Source organism: Geospiza fortis, unplaced genomic scaffold, assembly GCF_000277835.1.
Source record: "Geospiza fortis unplaced genomic scaffold, GeoFor_1.0 scaffold327, whole genome shotgun sequence".
Taxonomy (NCBI): Eukaryota; Metazoa; Chordata; class Aves; order Passeriformes; family Thraupidae; genus Geospiza; species Geospiza fortis.
In genome coordinates, this window is record NW_005054410.1 from 736,642 (window position 1) to 755,425 (window position 18,784).

An 18,784-nucleotide genomic window follows, 5' to 3' on the forward strand; every position below is an offset into this window, starting at 1 on the left:
TCCACTGCTAATTTGCATAAGATTTAGAAGCCAAATGGTGTTAACTCACTTCAATATCCTGACCTGACCTTCACTCACAACTCTTCAACATAGTTCAATTCATTGCAAGCTCACAATGAGTCTGAATCTTTCCTTCCTGAGCTCACACACATGGCCAATGGCTGCATTCACTGAAAAACTGCTTATGCTGCTACAGCTTTAATGCTGCACTTGGATGTCTTTTCCACAGTAACTGAAAAATAAGAACACCACCAGCAATGTTATGTTACTCAGGATAACACTGCTAGGAAAGCACTTCAGAAACAAAGTTTAAGGTTCTACAACTTGCTGGAAAGCGATGAATTTTGCCAGTCTCTTTTTTGATACTACCAGCTTGTCTATCCCAAGTTATTACATTACCATCTAGAATATACAGCCTTTAATTTAGTTGGCAAATTTATATTCTCCTAGGTATACCAGAGTATTTTAAGAATCATGATCACACATTCACATATTCAGGCCTAGCCATTATTGCAAACACTGAAGCTATTACAGAATCCCACTTTCTCAGAGTATCCAAGTACCCCTGGACAGATATTCAATACTGATCAGATAATACAGAGATTTTAATTTACAGACAAAACAGTACTGGTATAACTTGTTTATTGTACTGTGAGCATCAGTATATATTAGAGACAAAGAAAACATGACTTCCAGGACAAAGAAAAAAAAAACCCTGGAGATTTAAAATTTGCCCAATATCAATCATGGAGAACCTATAAATTATCTGCTGGAATGCTTTCAGCTCAAAAGCTTGGCTTCTACAATTGCAGAACACTGAAGAATATAAGATGTTCTGGATCCCAAAAGCCACATACCTATGGTTAAACTGTAAAAGATCTGAAAAGACATTAGGTAAAATTTATAAACTTGTCTTCTTCTGAGACAGATTGATCTTATCTCCAAGGCTCAGGGCCATTCCCTGTAAGAAAAAGGAAAACAACAATCAGGACACAAATAGTTCACTTGAAAAGAACTTTATCTCATCTATATTAAAATGGAAGTTCCATATATAGAAATCTATTAAATCAGTGGCATGGAAATTTCTAGCTGCTCACTTCTTTGTACATTTCATAGTGCTCATTTCCTTTTCACTAGGTAAAGGTTAGGTCTACATATATTATTGACACAATGAAACTTAACTGAGCTGGCAACTGTTACATGTGTTATCAACATGAAAAGCAGAAGAATAAAACCTATTTTAACCTTTTGACCTCCCACCAACTGAAAGAGGACTACCAGCGGAGAAATTACAACTGCCTGTCCAGTTACTGAAATTCAACTGTTGAAAGTCCCAGTGCTGATACCAGCACACTCAGTGCACCACAGCTATGGATAATTATTTCATCACGGAGCCAGATTAATATTGCACAAAAACTGAAGAACCATCGAAAGAAACTGCATGAATAAATACACATATTCAATAGCACAATGATTTCAAGACGAAACCATGCTGGTATATGTAATTGAATGCAGTCTTCTGTAAAAACGGCACTGTAACATATCAGAAACTTTAATTTAAACCAGACCAAAATCTTTGTAGTGACATCACATAAACGAAATGTTTTCTTTGAGTATGAAAACTCTCAGGTACTCCTTTATTGTACACTGTTTAAAATAATTCTATCTTACACTGGTGTTTTTGCTTTATTTATCCCAAACCCCAGTCTTTTTTTTCAGTTGGGAGGTAGAAACTCTAAAATCCAAAGCAGACTCATATATCTACAGAAAATACTCCTAACTAAAAACCCCGGGACTTTCTCTTGTTGTTTTTAAAAAGAATCAGTGAATAGCAATCACACACATAAAATTTCCTTGTTGTGTGACACTGAAATGTGCAATTTGGTAGAAAAAACATCATGTAACCCTGGGGCATATTTGCTCTTTATTTAAAAGCACATAAAATACAACATCCTATCTGCAGCACTATGGACAAAACTGGGTAATCTTGGCACAAAGGCCTATTTTATGGCAACACACCAGGAGAAAGGACTGTCAAAAATCTGTAGATGTTTAGGAGTGCTTGGTGCATTGCCCTAAAGGGGTGAGGATGGCAAGCCCCATACCTGACTCTTGGCCCGGATGCGTATGTGGCCCGTGACAGGCGCCTCCGGGCCCAGGTGAATCGGCTTCTCAATGCTCACGTTGGCCAGGGCGTCCTCCCCGAAGATGGAACGGGCGTAAAGATTGGCTGCCATGAAGCCACAATAGCCTGAAAGGGCCTATGGAAAGCACATGGGAACTCTCTTAAAAGACCAAAATCCTCTGAACACAGTTTAGTTCACCCTAAGTTTGCTAGGCAGTTATCAATGTACCATGCTTACACTTCTTAATGCGCATTGTTTTGTAACACGTGGGAATCATGTACAGGGAAACAGCGTTGGCCTTTTTCTAGAATTTATATTGGGAATTATGCAGTCTATAGAATTCATCAAGACAAGGCAGGATGGTATTTATGGTTTGTTTTAACCAACAGCAAAATGGCAAAGAAGCTAAATAGCTACTATACTTAATTTGGTTACTGCACATGTAATAGCTAATTGCTATCATGCATGCTGTATCTTAACAGCAAGTAGCTATTCTATATATTTATTTTGCTTTACAACAAAAAGGCTAAACTGACAAAAGAAAGGTAAATTTTGTCAGAGAGGAAGAAATATGGAGCTACTAAAACACCCCTTTATTTAAACAGAAGGTCCCATCAAGTCTGTGCTACAGCTTAGCTACTGTGAATCAAAATGGACATTCTGATTTTCCAGCTTGGGACAACAGAGAATTTTTGGTAACATTTATCTGTTTTTACTCATTTCAGAGTAAAAGCTTTGAGGCATATGTACTATTTCATTTTGTAAGCAGGCATTTCTAAGAATATTAACAACAAATGTTGAACAAATTAAATAATAAAGCACAGGAACTAAAAAAGGTATCTAAAACTCTCCAAGAAATAGCTCACCTTCTCTGGAGTCAGGCATTTCATATTGGTTGACTTCAGTATGTGCTGTAAGTATTCATTTAAATCAATGATATTTGTATTCACTGTTACCTTCAAGAAGGAAAAAAAGGCAATTACTTTAATTAGCACCTCAGGTATTTCTGAAATCTCTTCTTCAGGGCTCTATAAAGGAGATCACTTCCACACTCCTCCTTGAGGAACAGCACACTCAGTAAGCTGCATGCACTTCCCACTGTGGTGGCATCACAGGAAGTCTTCCCCTCCTGCCCTCCACTTGTTAAGATGGAGAATTTCACGTTATTACCATGGTTTCTAAAATCTATTGGGTGAATATGAACTCTGTTGAACATCTAGATGCTCTGCAGCAAACAGTGGACTCCTTGTCTGAACACAGTTACACATTGCCAGAACAAGAAAAAGCAATACCTAGTCCAAAGTTTGCTTTTAACCAGTGATAGAGAGTCCTTTCATCTTCCCCTTCAAAGCTCTCTGGGCTGCCTTGGCTTTATCATATTGCATATTATGTGCCTTGTTTAAATTGTTTTTTAACATCTCTCCTAGGAGGAGTTTACAAACTACTAAGGCTTCATATATCATCTATTACAATATATTATGCACAAGCTCCCCCCGAGACATTTAAACCTAGTCTTAAGTGAGCATCTAGGTATCACACAAGGCTACAGCTCATCCCACTCTGGTTTAATGTTTCTACTCCATTCTTATATGATATTATCTCCCTTAAACCCTTTTTTTTAGGTTTGGGCACCCTCAGTTACTATGAAATGTAACCACTGTCTTGCTGGTCTTACACAACACTCAGAACTTTATGCTAGAGCCGTACTGCAAAGAAGCAAGGTGAAAGAAAGATGTTACTGTCCTCCTGGCAGGGGGCTGGACTAAACAACCTTTAGAAGGTCCCTTGCAACCCACAAGACAATGTGATTAGAACTGGAGAGGCTGAGCAGCACCAGTAATTCTGCAGCCTCAGCACAAACCTACACTTGTTGCCATCTCACCTTTGAGCCAAAATACACAGCAATCACCAGTCAGCTTGGACAGCTTCCATACAGGAGGTAAAGCTCAATGCACACAACCTCTTTTGCAAGCCAAAACCCCAGTTATTGCATTGCTAAGCTTGTGAAACTGATAAGGTTGCTGTAAGAGAATAAGCTACTTGAGACAACCATCCAATGAGGATGTTGAATGAGGTTTATGTGGCAATAGATAATGCTGCTGTAATTAGCTCCTGTAGAACAAGAGATAAAATTGTATCTCATCAACAAAGTAACATAGAAAAAAAAACCCAAAAACTAACTTTGTTTTCCCACTCAAATTCTGCCCACATCTGTCTGAACTCAGCATCTGTACAGGAAGCAGGCTGGATGTAATCCATGATGTCAATGTGAATGTCACTGAGAACCACACAGTTTCTGTCACTGGCTGCTCCAGAGACGTCGTACACTGCAAGAGAACACATAAAACCATTTCTGAATGTTCCAAAAAGTGAATTTGCACTTAAAAAGTGTGCTGAGCTACCATCTGCCAGTTAACAACAGGCAACCCTTGCTCAATCTCCTGCTGACAATCATCCTAAAGGTAGCACATTCTACAATGGTTTCAAGTAACAGTGATACAGATTTTTTTTTAAAATCATCACAAAATATTCTTACATTGTAATCTAATTTCTTCTCCCACTATGAAGGGTTTTACTTCTTTTTGAGCTCATTAAGCAGTTAAAAATGAAACACATTCATGTTAATTTTGCACATTGAAATTGTTTACTTACCAACATTACCAAAAATGATTCCATTTTCTGTAGAAGCGACTTTGACATTAGCTTTAATGTTTGCAAAATCATGTGGAGCAAGCGTCAGAGGAGATGGTTTTTCCACAAGTTTCAAGTCACCTGTGTAAAGAAATTGGGAGATGAAATCAGGGAACAGTAGCAGTATACAATGAGCTTAACTTCTGAACAACAGCTTTTTATTCTCTTGTCATTCAATTTTTGCATCTATAGAGCTGCACTAAACACCACCATAAAAATAATAATTGATTTGGAATTGGTTGTTATTTTTTTTTTAATTGCAAGATGAACTACATTATATACAAATTTCAGTTAAAATATTGCTGTGTTCATCCAACCCCCACTGAAAACAAATGTAAATACTGAATTAAATGGGCTTTGGATGGAGTTTAGTATTTATTTTTTAACAAGGAAATGGTTAATTCTACCTTGTATTTTAATCACTGACATCATCATAAGGCCTAACCCTATAGTCAAGTGTCTCAAATCCAAAGTACAATGTCCAGCACTACAGGCACCAAGCTATTTACAAGAAGGTCAAAATATCCCCTTGATTCTGAATATAATTGCTCCAAGGAAACACTAAGGGATACATTTTTACTAATCCTTCAGCAAGCAATTGGAAAGACTCCTTAGTTCTATTAAACTGCAACTTGAGAACACAGCATGCACAGCATGAGCTCCACACATGCGAGCGATGCCTCAAGTCAGCTTTTGCAGTACATCAGCTGGGAAATACAGAATTCCACTTTACTGAGCTGACAAATAAAAAATACAACCTATTAAATAATGTATCCATTTGATCTATTTCCATCATTAGTCTCATCAAATGATTTACAAAATTTTAGGAGAAAGGTTATGCCACTCCAGTCATATTTACAATAGTGAAAAGTACATAATGTGAGTTCTCCTAGCATATTGCAAATGTATTTCAGCTCCTGACTGCCAAAGCAGAGGACAACTAATAAGAAACTGGTTACTGTTCTTGAATTATCTGCTCCAATGACTCCTCTAAGAGAAGTTAATGAAGCCCCAGTATTGTCCAAGCAAGATTCTGGTACAGCTGTTGGCACAGGGAATGGTTTCAATTGAGTAAATGCAGTATTTAAGTGCTTCAGGCTGAGTGCAAAAACCACCTAAGGCAGATGGCTTTCTGCTCCATACCAGTTGGGATTTTGACCCATTTTTATTTTCCTGTCTATGGTAGCAGCACAATGAAAAATAAGTACATCAAAAAACCTGTCTATATCTCAGGAAAAAAAGGAGAAGGGGAAATGGAACACTCTGTTTTTAGTGATAAAATCTGACTATGGTTTATATCATCAGATTGCCCTGTCAGTACATACAAACTTCTACCAAATATTTAAACCAGTATATTTTTAAAGGCATTCAAAATGGTGACTAGCTGGCATCACTTTGGAAGTGTTTCAGGAATTCCTTAGAGCAGGGTAATGCCCAATTCCCAGAAGCTCAGAGGTGCTTTGTTTGCAGCATGCAGCCCTCCTTACCCAGCGTGGCCAGCTCCAGGGTGCAGTTCTGCAGGGTGTCACTGGTCTGGTTGACCACGAGCACATCCAGCACAATGTCATACTGATTGACATGGACATAGGCTTCTGCATACACAGGGTCTGAGAAACCTGTCAGCTGAGTGACCTGTCATACAAGCCAAGGGATTCACCTCCTCAGAAACCAGTTTAAAACACAGAATCATTCAAACAATGACAAAAAATAAGAATAAAATACATTTAAATTGATTATTATTTAATGTGGGCCTCCAAAACAAGCAGCCCTCCTTCACAAGTCCCCCTGCATACACACTATATATTTCTATACACATATAAACCTCTCCAGATGAAATGAATTCTGAACTAATATGTTCCTAAAATATGAACTGTAATGCCATTTATTCTTAAGATGATCAGCAGGACAAAGAAATGCTGATTTGAAATGAAAAGGTAATATTAAACATCAAAAAAAATTCACCCATTCTTTCAAAGTCTGGGGGTTTAACTCTTAACTAATGAATTACTCAAGTGATTTCTTCTCTTTAAACCTCCTCAGCAGGTTCTGCTAATCTAGAGGAATAAAAGGCATAAAGAGTGAAATAAGGATGCATTGCACTTGGCAATATGATACAGCAGCCAAAGAAAGGAGATCTTAATCACTTCTGGCATCCTTGCTCCCTTCCCTGTGAACTTTATTAGGATTTCAAAGCAGCAAACCCTAATTTCTCCTCCACATTCCACCAGCTCAGCACTCTCCAAGCCTCCTTCTTGTTCTTCCACTTCCCATTTGAGAAGGTAACAACTATAAGCACAAGTCCTTTTCTTTTTCTCCTGATCAGGATATAACTGGGTCTTCCCAATCAAGCAGCATAGTCTGGTTCATCAGTTCCAGTCTGCAATTCCCAAAGTGATCCCAAGTATACAATTAAAGCACTGACTTCCCACTACCTTATTAAGTTTGGAAGCAAGAGGATCAGCAGCCTCTTTCCTCTGTGTGTTTCCCATTGCTGCAAGAAGGCTAAGCTGGAACTGGTCTTCTTTTGAGCTCATTTCATTTTTAGCAGTAAGCTGCATGAAGGAAATGGGATCATCTGGCTGAATTGTCACATTCCTCTTCTCAGATTCTTTCTGCAGGAAGAGAATAATTCAAGAATTCACAGTGAATTCCATTCCTTAGCACAGAAAAACAGTCAAATAATGGCTGACCTACACAGAGTCAAATGGTGACATTTCTGGGACCAGCCTGGATGTGAACACTTGTAAAATCTCCAAGTGTTTACAGTTACACACTGATAACAGCTCACCTTCTGGGAAAGTTTCTCCTCTTCTAGCTTGGCTGACAGCATGTGAGAGAGGGACTGCCTGCATTCTTTGTTGAAAATGTCATTCATGAGAGGAGAACATTCTGACAACACTTTCAGACACAACGAAATACGATCCACATCATCATCTGTAATTGGCTTCTTGGGAAGAGAAGACTTTCCCAAGTGGAGAATAGTGGCCATCAGCAGCATTGCTTCAGCATTAAAGGACTGAGAAGGTGCACAAAGAGAATGGAAGAAAGTTATTGCATTTTCCACAGCTTTAAAGAAATGTTGACTTCTGACTTATTCAGAAAAAGGTGCATATTAATCAAATCATAACATCTCTGAACAGATTACTTAGTTTTTTAGTACTTGTCATATGAAACCAAGCATGATTTAGAGACTGTCTAGATAGAATGGCTGGAAAGCAGCAGGTCCTGTTTGTGATCCAAACTGTCATTATTATCCAATCACATAAGCACTTCAATTTGGACTTAACCCATTTTGCATCTTTTGAAAAGAAAAGAGGCAAAAAGCAGCTCTTCTTTAAATATGAAAACACAAGAGATGACTCACATTTTGTTTCTTCTTTTCCTGAACTAGGGACACATAACGCAAAGCAATCTTGGTTAAAGTTGTAGCAAGAGAAGCTGCAACAAAGAAATCTCCATCCAGCAAGAATCCTCGTAAGGGAGGTCTGCAAAGACAAATGATCCTCAGAAAACCACTTGTGGATGACAAACTTCAGCCTACTTCTCTTGATACCTTAATTTTCATACTGTACAAGCAAAACAAGTTTGAAACACTTCACAGGGTTGGAGTTTTTCCTTCTTTAAGTAATTTTCTAGATACAGAGATTTTCGTAAGTCACACAGTCATTTCCATGTGGACTAGGAAGAGAGAGGTGTAGAAGTGCAATGTCATATAAAGGGAAGAAAATATTTTAATCTAAAGGCAGTATCTCTGTATCCAACTAAAACTGTGAGGGAACTTTATACGAAAAAAAATCAACTAGAATTCAGGACATCATAATTAATAAAGCACTTATTTATACACTAAGCTTTGATTACAAATCCTAAACAATCAGGCAACTTCCTATTCTATCTAGCTGGGATAATACCTTAAAACAGGAAACTCCCTCAACCACTGAACTCTGTATGCCAGATAACACCACTCAAATAAACAAAGATAAAAATTAACCAAGTCATTCCTGGTCAAGCATGAAATCACAAATACCTGTCTTCTTCCTTTTTGGCAGGTCGGGAACTGCTAAGAGCACTTTGTGTTGCATAAGTGCCCATCTCTGTCACTAATTTTTGGGCTGGACCCACAGACACCTCTTCTTCAGGTTTGAGCTCACCAGCTTCTTTCTTGATTTCAGATTCTACTATTGGGATCTAGAAATGAGCAGGAAGCAACTGTTACAACTCAAATAAAAGATATGTTTTTGTTCTGCAGGTTTTAAGAAAAATTATCTGCATTTCTGAGGTTTTTATAACCAAGAGGTCAGGTACAGTGCATCAGTTTGGGAGAATTTGAAGAAATAAGCAGATATTGAAATACACAGAGAAGCTTCCCACACATGCAATAAAGCTCTCATTGATGAATTAGATTTTAGCAGAGAAATCTTTCTCACAGAACAACCCAGACTTAAAGCACTTCTTCTTTGCTGCTGGATATAATTAAATTATATCTTAAAGCTGCCATAATTTTCTGAAATAAGGAATTTCCCAACTTGTCTCTTAACAGATATCACTTATTCTCAGCTCGAGTATGCTACTTGAAAAAAATGAGTAATGAATGCAAAACCCTGACTGCTTTTTACTTAAGATTTCCTGTGCATATGCCATTACACATCACAAGTCCTCAAAACACTGCTGCATCTTACTTGATCTTTCTAAAATACCTTTTTCTTAGAAAACCCACTGCACAATGGCAGGAAAAACCAGAAAGAGCCAGGAAACACAAAAACCCCAAAATATACACACCTCTCCGAGTGATCTGCGAACCTCTGTCATTACACTTTGTATATCCTCCTTTGTGCTGCAATATTCTCCAAGGATCCATAATGCTCCTCGATAAATCCTGAGACCAGAACAGTAATTTAAATTATGCTTTTGTGATATACTCAAGCTAGCACCAAGAAAAGTGATTTAAAGTGATTTAGGAAGTAGTAAAGGCCAGTCTTGAAAAATTCAAAAGGACACAACTAACAAAAGCAGTTTAAATCAAAAGCAATTATCTTTTAAGCCTCAGTAAACTCATGAGAAAGTACATCAAATTAGATATATTCTCTGCTACATTTTTATTTCCATCTGTGTTAAACCTGAAATACACAAGATGAATTTCATTGGGATCATAATGAAATACTCCACTGCATGTGAGTAAAGTCAGCTCTAAATTCTCCTTTTAACTGAGACAAACTAATTTTTCCATTATACAGGAGAAAATGAAAAACCAGAACAAGAATGAAGATTAGGAAAAAAGAATACCAAAGCTTCAGAGGGATTTCTTCCCCCCACTTAATGAGATTACAATGGAGATGAGATTCAGAGTTTTCTGTGTATTAGGAGAATGTCTGACAGAGTGCTCTTCTGACACAGAGAAGTTCTCATATGACTTAACCTCTACAGATCCATCAGTAAGCAAAGTTTTTAGAGCCCTGAAAAGTACTAAAAGAGCTTTATAGTTTGTAAAGCTCAGTCTGTGTTAGATTAGGTTTTCTAATAAATGTTCAGTATTTCCAGTTGCCCACAAGTGCAAATTCCTTAGGAATTTTGTTTTAATAAATATATTACTTTATCTGGCCTTCATCAACAACACCATTTCCTAGCAAGTGAATTACAATTATCAAGCACATTATAGAAATTAAAATTGAATTAATTTCATTTATTCAATGCAACAAACACCCAATTTACCTCTTGCACAAGTAGGCAAGAAGAAAGTACCTAGAAATCCTCTACCTCAAAATAGGCTCAGAGTCACTCTGTGTGGGTAACGTGGATTTTGGTACATATTTAATGACAATATACATTCAATGCAAGTGAGCCACGGGCGCTCCCAAGTCTGTTGGATATCATATTCTGGACTCACTTGACAGATTTAATAGCATGAAAGACTTCAAGCATCTTCTCAACAATAAGAGGCCTGAGGTTTTCAAATCTCTGGATGGCTTCCCGCACAAACTCCAGGACATCGGCGGCTGCCGCTTCGTTGTTGTCACTAAGGAACTCCATCAGCTGCCAGGAAAGATTGAACATCAGCACAAACAGCAGCACAGACAAGTTTGTATGATAATACTTCCCTTCTATGTTTAGAAAAATAAAACTGCTTATGTATCTCCAGTGGTAAAAACACAAACAACCTTAAGTACATTCCAAACAAGCACCAATTATCACATTCCCAAACTGTTTTTCTAGTGATACAAATTATTGCACTTTTAAAGGTCCTCTTCAGCTCATGTTCTTCGAAAATATAGTAACAGTCTCAGAAGACAAATAATTACAGCATCAAAAGTCCTATGTTTCTTTAGGAATTAAAAATAGCATTGGTTCTTGTGAGGTTCATTATGAGGCCACTATTAGGAACACCTCAGCTCCAGCAATTCTGCAGGTGCTGGGTATAGATGTAAGACATGTAATGAGAATATAATGAAATATTTGCATACCACTGGAATAACATTTGCAGCCATGTCTGGGAAGCGAACGCTACAGGAATGCAGTGTCCGAACCAGGAGCTGTCTGTACTTGTCTGTATCTTCATGCTCTGTCACATTATTAGTTTTAATCACTTCCTTCTTCAGAACAATCACAAGCTGCAGAAAAAATCAAATCAAATTTTTTAAGAAGTGACATTTTTCAAAAGAAAGAAAATAGTGTGATGAATCAAAAGCACATATAATTTACCTCCTCCACATTTCTTGAAGACACAAGATCCAAAGCCAGCTGAAGAGTTTTTTTGCGCACTTCTAGATCTGGGGTGCTCAACACTCTGAGGATGTCCATAACCAGATCCTGAAACAATAACAATGCTAAGTATTTTGCCATTTTATATTACTTTCTCTTCATATAATTCCAATTTTCAGTCCTCAATGATTTTCAAAGCCTTTCTGAACACATAATACACGATGTACTGACAAGCAAGCAGCAGGCATTAGAACTTCTCAGTGTTCATTTAATACATTTACACAGAAGTCTCCTATGCAGCTACACCACTAAACCTTACAACCAGGACAGCATTTGTCATTGTTAGTTCTTATGCAGACAATAAAAGCAGCCAAGTCATAAACGTAGAAGTCCATCCAATATATGTTCAAAAACATACCAACAGTGAATTGAAACTTCAGAAGTTCTTCTCTCCATACATTGCAAAAACCTGTGAGCTTTATTATTGAAGGCTTTTCTTCCCTACGGCTTGCAGGAAAAGAGACAGCCCACATACCTGCAACACTCGTTCGTGGGAGGGATGCTCCTTCAACTCAATCAACCGATCCAAGACAATCAGTTTCACATTATTATCACTTTCTTTAATAATCAAATCTATGTAGCATTGAGCAGCAGCCTAAAATTAAAAGGATCAAAACAATATTTTTAAGTTATGAAGAGGATAAACTGGAAAATTTCTGAAATTGAGGGAAAGATTCCTATTTTACTATTAAAACAGCCACTCAGAGTTGGCATAGAAATTAACCTGATAAACAGACTTTAAAATTTTTTGTTCACCATGTTACAAAAATCACACATGAAGGCTCACTATGGCATCAGCTTACAGTACACAGACTTGACTTCAAATTCAAAGACAGATGTAAGATAGGTTATCTGACATGCTTTGGGTCAGCTGTGAAATATGCAACAGGGCATGAAAACCAACCTAAAAGAGCTGGCAGTATTAGCCTACCTAGATTAGGTTTTAATGACAGCTTCTATGTACAGTGTGTCTACTTAACAAAAATGAGTATGCCAAACCAAGAATGCTGGAATTCATACTCCCCCCTGACCTTTGGAAACTTCTATTTACAATGCTCTAAATCTATGCATAACCTATCTTTTAAATTTCCATACAAATTCAAAATTTTGAAGTGATCCTCAACTATCAGCTGTAGAAATATAAAACTAAGAGCCCCAGGTCAATCAGTAATCAACACGAATCTTCACTGCTTTATGCTTCTACCCTGGTCTGAAATGAGCCACATTCATGAGTAAAAAATTTCATCCAATCTCTGAAATCTTCAGCTGTAGTCTGCTTTGCTAACTAGGCCAAGTAGATCATAGGTTGATCCAACAGTCTGCACAGTATTAAAGATTGTGCCCTACCAAAGTGACATGAAATCCACTAGCTCCCGGTCTGCTCAGTCTTTTTTTGTGACCAGTTCTAAGAGATACTTTAGGACACTGTTTCACATGAGAAGTGTTACTAAAGCCTTCCCTCCCAAGTATCAACATGCAGCACACAGCGTTCACTTCAGTGCACTAGAAGCTGTTGAAGAGCTGAAAACATCCCTTTCATACCTTGATTGCTGTGGGTGCACTGGAGAGTGTAACCAAAGTACCTGCAGCCTCATACTTCACTGCAGGACTCGAGGACTGCAGCAGGTTGTAGATGCAGCGAATGAACCGAGCTCTCTCTGATGGATTCGCGTGACAGACCTCGATAAAAGAATGATCCACAGTTGGCACACAAAAAAAAGAGCAATCCTACAGCTCATCTGCTCCACCATCTTACAGAGGAGAAAATTAACCAAAAGGTGATAACCTTTTCTGGTGACAGGAAGTGTCATTCACAGCTGTAAAAATCTAATTTCAAAAGCTGTTCTCAAAACTCTGAGTAATGTTACAGAGTCTTAAAATCTCCCATCAAAAGGAAGAGCAGAGCCTCTAACAGCCTCTGTAAGAGATGCCCTGCTCATGCCCACGAAGAGCACTCTGATAATACTGTCCCCATCACAGCAAATCTGGTGAGACTTATTGCTCTGTACAGTGCACGCTTGAGCTCTTTATCATTTCAAGAGACAAGTTTTCTTCAGCTCTATTAAGCAATGACATATGCCTGACATGGACAAGAAGCCAGCTAAATTCCTTTTCCAGCAACATTCTATCCCTTTTTAAAAACAGTCTAATATAATTCTGTAAATTAACATGTGCCATTTATTTTAAATGTGCCACAACATTTCCCTTTTACCTTGTAAATTAGTTCAACAATAACCAACTGCAGTATGTCACCAAAGGTCTGCACTTGGTCAATACAGGTACTCAAATAATCCAAAGCTCGATCCTACAGAGAAAAAAAATTATGTTATTCAGAGTTTGCACACTCAGTTGAATTTTAAATAAAAGCACATTTGAATTTTAAATAAAAACACAAAATACAAAACAGCCTTTAAGCAATGCTTCAACAATTTAGGAAAACACTGTAGACCTAAAGAGCAAAATAATCCATCCTGTCTGTAGAGGGCCAAAAGAGAGAAACTAATGGTAATTATGCACAAAAGGCAATTGCCTGTAGAACAAGTAATCCAAAACACTGAACAGACACTTCCATTTCTTTCATGCAACTACAAAAGCTTTAGAACAGCAGATAATGGAGCGCTTCTCAGTGTGGTTACGCTCATGTTTTTCAGCACCTTCATCAAATAGAGCAGTTCTCGCTTGAAATAAAGAGAGCACTAAAGACCTACATTATCAGTACCAAATATCCCACAAAAGCATTATCACTACCATACATGGGGTTTTTTATGAATATTAGTAGTTTATACCACCAACAAACTACTGGCTAGTTATCCAGCATATTTACAATTATTAAACCAAATTACTTTGAGGCCAGGTATCCTTACCTGATCTGCATGAATTAGCATCATAAATGCATTTCTTTTGCAGCTTGCATCTTTCTCGTTCACCAAGAAATCATGAATCAGTTCAGGAGCATCAGGTATAAGATGTTCAAAGTTCCTTTGCAAGAAAAAAACGTAATTAAGAGCGGAGCAGAACCCAAGGATGCCCATTAAACAGAGGAGAAAAGGTAAACAAACATAAAAATTCTGAACAGCACACTAGGGAGTGATAACTATTTGAGCTCTCCAAAGCTGTGCCTGGTTGGTGTGGTACCTGTAGATGGTGTAGATGGCCAGCACGGCGTTGCGGCGCACGTAGCTGTGCCGGTGCTCCAGGCACGCGCGGATGGCCGGCATCAAGGGCTCCAGCAGCTCGGCTTCCTTCAGCTTGCACAGAAAGCGCAGGGTGGAGCCTCTGATAAACTCATTGGGGTGCTGGAGATCCTAAAAGCAACAGGAAACATATTTGAAATGCCAGACTCTCCAGATGAATGCACTTACCACCTTCTCCCACACTCAGCTCTCCCATGGTGCAAGTTTCCAACATCCCCGATGACGCCTCACTTTTTTCTCAAGAAATGCTTTCCTAAAGCACTGCTGCCCCACAATATCTAAAAATATGTATTTATGTGCAATAAAACTTACAAAGCCTGTAGGATATTTTTTCTGGATTATATTTTTCCAACCCATTCCCAAAGTTTAAGCTCCTTAATATCTTTATGAAGGTGTTTCCCAAACATACCACAGTACTGTACTTTCATGACCCACGGCTTGTCCCAGGATGCCTGGAAGATGGTAACTATGTTACCCCTCACCTTTAATGTTCTCTGGCAAGGAAACAGAGCACTACATTTTTGTTAAGTTGTACCAGTAAAAGAATACAAAACTCCTCGGTAGTAGGTCTGCTGTCTATCTGCAGATATCCAGCTCTGAAGCACTGAGACACAGCTGATAGGAAGGAAACGCTGAGCGTAAACAATATTTATATTTATTCAGTAACACAAAATGCTACCCCTTGTACAAAGATCCAGCAGAAGAACACAACCAATGAAATAACCAAGAGGTTACCTTTCTGTAAGCATCACACACGAGGATCATTTCCTGCAGGAGCCTGCCATCTGGAGTGGTCTTTGGCACAATTTCCCAAAAGACAAGCAGCAGCTTTTTGATGGTATGGTCTTGGAGAGGCAGCACAAAACGTATGATGGTCATCAGGAGCCCAGGCAGCTTCTCACCATTCAGAATCATAATGATCACCTTCTTCAAGGCCTCAGTCTTCAACTTGACATCTCCTTTTTCTACAGGAGGAAATGAAGTGAGGAAGGCTGACATGTCACAGCTACTTTAACAGGAATATTGATCCTCAGTGTCAGAAGACACAAACTCCTCTGAAGGACTGAAATACAGCACATCAATAAAATCCATGCCTTTACTTCTATCAAAGGATAAAGAGGAAGCAAGAGATATTTAAAAATAAGCATGGAATTCATGGAATAATCAGCAGATATTGGAATTGAAAGAGATCAAATCCCAAGGCTGTTTTAATGGTTAAATTTATACCAGCGTGCTCTGGTGTCACACATGCCAGATACCAACACTGCTGCATTGGCCAGCACATCCCACAGTGCACTGAACAAGTGACAACACAATTTGTTGGTTATTCCAAAAAAATCTGCTCAAATCTGCCTTAGCCCAAGCAGGTATTAAAACTCTCAAAAAAAAAAAAAAGATTTCAGATTTTCACAGACTGTGGAGTACACTGAAGCACATAAAATAATATCACGAAGTTTGTCAAAACACATCAAACAGAAGAACAGACATCTTCCAGAACTCAACAGAAAATAAACATGAAACTGACTTGCTTTACCTTACAAAATGTAAACAGTACTCTAGGAAAGACACAATGAGACAATAATTCAGGTAAGATGGAGTATCCTTCAGTCCTTGCCAATACTTGCCTAAGTCATTTTTTAAGCTGATTTCAGAAGGTGGCTCTGAATCCATGGGAACGTTGATCAACGTGTAACACACGTTCTCTGCAGCAGTCATGGCTCTTGGTTACAGCAGCTCTCTCAAGGGAAGAATTATTTTCACACAATGTCAGACAACCTAAAAACCAAGCACACAAAACCATCCCAAAGTTAAAAGACTTTATTAACAAACACAAAAGCATTATTATAACTGACTTAATGGCTTGGAGGTATTGCTGGGTTTCTTGAGAAGCTGCATGCAAAAGCTTTCTTGCTTTGCTGCTACCCTAAAATATTCCTGTGAGCACCACAAAGATAAAGAGCATGACATTTTTCAGAGACAACAGAAAAAAACCAAAATCTTTCCAATATTTTGGGCACAGTCAGGGCACCTGACTGAAGCCAAATGAATGCAGCAGCTTCTCCCTCCTGGAGTCATTCCCTGATCCCAGCTGTGTATCCCCACTATCTTCCCTGCACTCCTGTGCCCCTCCAAGTGAATGACCCAAGCTGCAAAATCAGCTCAAAAACTTCACAGAAAAAAGAAAAAAATGAAAAGATAAAGTTCTGGACTCAATTAACAAGCTGAATCAGTCTATGCAGGAGGCTTTGAAGATGAGCATGAGATCCAAGAGAGCAGAAACCAAGGATGGGAGAGAAGACAAAGACGGAGAGAGAAGCATTTTACCTGCCAGGGATCATCAGATCAGCTCAACTCTACTGTCTCCACTAGACACTAATGAGGAAACCAAGTCTTTTTATGGAGAAAAAGGACAAGAAGGCTACAGATGTATCAAAGCTGCTGAGTGCCTGCCAGTCCAGGTAATGAAATCTGCTATTAAGCTCAATTCTCATTCTCATGTTTGTTTTTTGCCTTGTGTAATAGATATCTAGGATCAAATTAACCCTTTTGTTGTATCAATCCTCACTGTCATGTTTGTTTATTCTTTATTTAATAGACATCTAGGATCAAATCAACCTTTTTACTCTATTTCTTAAGTAATGAAAAATGCTCAAGCCTGAGCTTGCTTGGCTAATGCTGTGATATCACAGTGACAAGCACAGCAAAGAAAACTGTTACTGTTTATTACATGAGCAATTTTGCACTTTCTACAGAAATTGTGTCAAAAATAAATCAGCTTTTATTGATACTAATTGTCTGGAAATCTGAGACTCCCTTTTCTCATCAAATGGGCACCCAGAGAACCTCACCCTGAACAGAGAGCAGGGAAGCTGTGCTGAGCTGTGCTGCTGTCTCTTTCTCCACACAAGAAAACAATTCATGCCAATCAGCACCACGACAACAACCCCAAAAAATACTTGCAATACAAAATTTTAAGGATACACTCCTCATTATGAATTCTGTATTTTAAGGCCTAGATCCCTCAACCTTGTTGCTTAGAAATATCTACATAAACCACTCATGCATGAAATGACTGGATGTGGCACTTAGTGCCATGCTCCAGTTGACAGAGGTGGTGATCAGTCAAAGGTTGGATTTGATGATCTCAGAGGGCTTTCCCAACTGTTTTCTTGCCTCAGCAGCAGCTTTTTTGCTTATATTTCCTATGCTGTTACCCAGAATTCCTGCCTCAAAGCCCTGCAGCCAGCACCTTCACCTACAAGAACAACTCGCAAGACCATAAAGCAGATCCTTGTGAAAGCAGGGCAGGCTTCTTTACTCATACAGAGACCTCAGCTGCAGAAATTTCCAAAGTCGTGGTCAAACATATCTCTGAAGTGTGACAAATGAGCGCACTTTGGGCTCTGAAAGCAGCAATGAAAAACAACTCTCCTGAAACACAGAGCTGGGAAATTTGGCAGGGAGAACCACCACCCAGTTTTCCTCCTTGCAAAGCACAAAGACCTGAAATCAGAGGCACTGAGAGCCCATTGGTGCTGCTTTAACTCTCCAGCAGTAACACCTCTGTCCCCTGTGGTCAGTCACTGAAGGGTTGGGGTCGGAAGGGACTTTAAAGATGAATTCATTTCAAGCCTCTGCCCATCAGCAAACCAGGCTGCTCAGAGCCCCATCCAACCTGGCTCGAACACGTCCAGGGATGGAGCACCCGCAACCAGACCTCGGCACGCACGGGAATCGAAAGTTACAGAGTTTACAGAGCCCAGGAAGACAAAGCCACGCCTGCTCGCCACCTACATCCCCGGGGAGCCTGAGCAACGGGGGCACCTAATGAACCAAACCATCGAGAATGCACCGCTTTACTGACGCACAGCTATAACACAGAGTGTTCAAAATGTTTACTAGAAAATCCCCACAGAATTCCAGCCGGCTGAGGGCTATTTCTCCCTCCACGTCCCAGCTCCTACTTCCACTCCAAACCCGGGCATTTTAAGCTACGAGGCAAAACTTCCCTCAAACCCG

At 39.0% G+C, this 18,784-nt stretch overlaps 1 protein-coding gene across 1 annotated transcript; it reads right to left on the reverse strand.

The window, feature by feature from the left end:
- Positions 1-625: 625 nt before the first annotated feature.
- COPB1 (COPI coat complex subunit beta 1) lies at positions 626-16,541 on the reverse strand. The gene is made up of 21 exons (XM_005426310.2): positions 16,390-16,541; positions 15,500-15,729; positions 14,706-14,875; positions 14,435-14,549; positions 13,783-13,875; positions 13,113-13,250; positions 12,046-12,165; positions 11,511-11,618; positions 11,273-11,419; positions 10,699-10,844; positions 9,594-9,690; positions 8,842-9,002; positions 8,182-8,302; positions 7,606-7,833; positions 7,250-7,429; positions 6,305-6,449; positions 4,779-4,898; positions 4,308-4,453; positions 2,993-3,082; positions 2,106-2,261; positions 626-961 (listed from the first exon to the last, which is right to left on the reverse strand). Exons 1-21 carry the CDS (start codon positions 16,478-16,480, stop codon positions 902-904), a joined length of 2,862 nt encoding a protein of 953 aa, XP_005426367.1. The 5' UTR covers positions 16,481-16,541; the 3' UTR covers positions 626-901.
- Positions 16,542-18,784: the final 2,243 nt, after the last annotated feature.

Coding starts and splice junctions, on each gene's coding strand:
- COPB1 (XM_005426310.2), bottom strand. CDS start 16,480: ATGACTGCTGCAGAGAACGTGTGTTACACGTTGATCAACGTTCCCATG. Junction 11,420..11,510: donor CTTCAAGAAATGTGGAGGAG/GTAAATTATATG, acceptor TTTTTTCTGCAG/CTTGTGATTGTTCTGAAGAA. Junction 2,262..2,992: donor AATGCCTGACTCCAGAGAAG/GTGAGCTATTTC, acceptor TGCTTTCCATAG/GCCCTTTCAGGCTATTGTGG.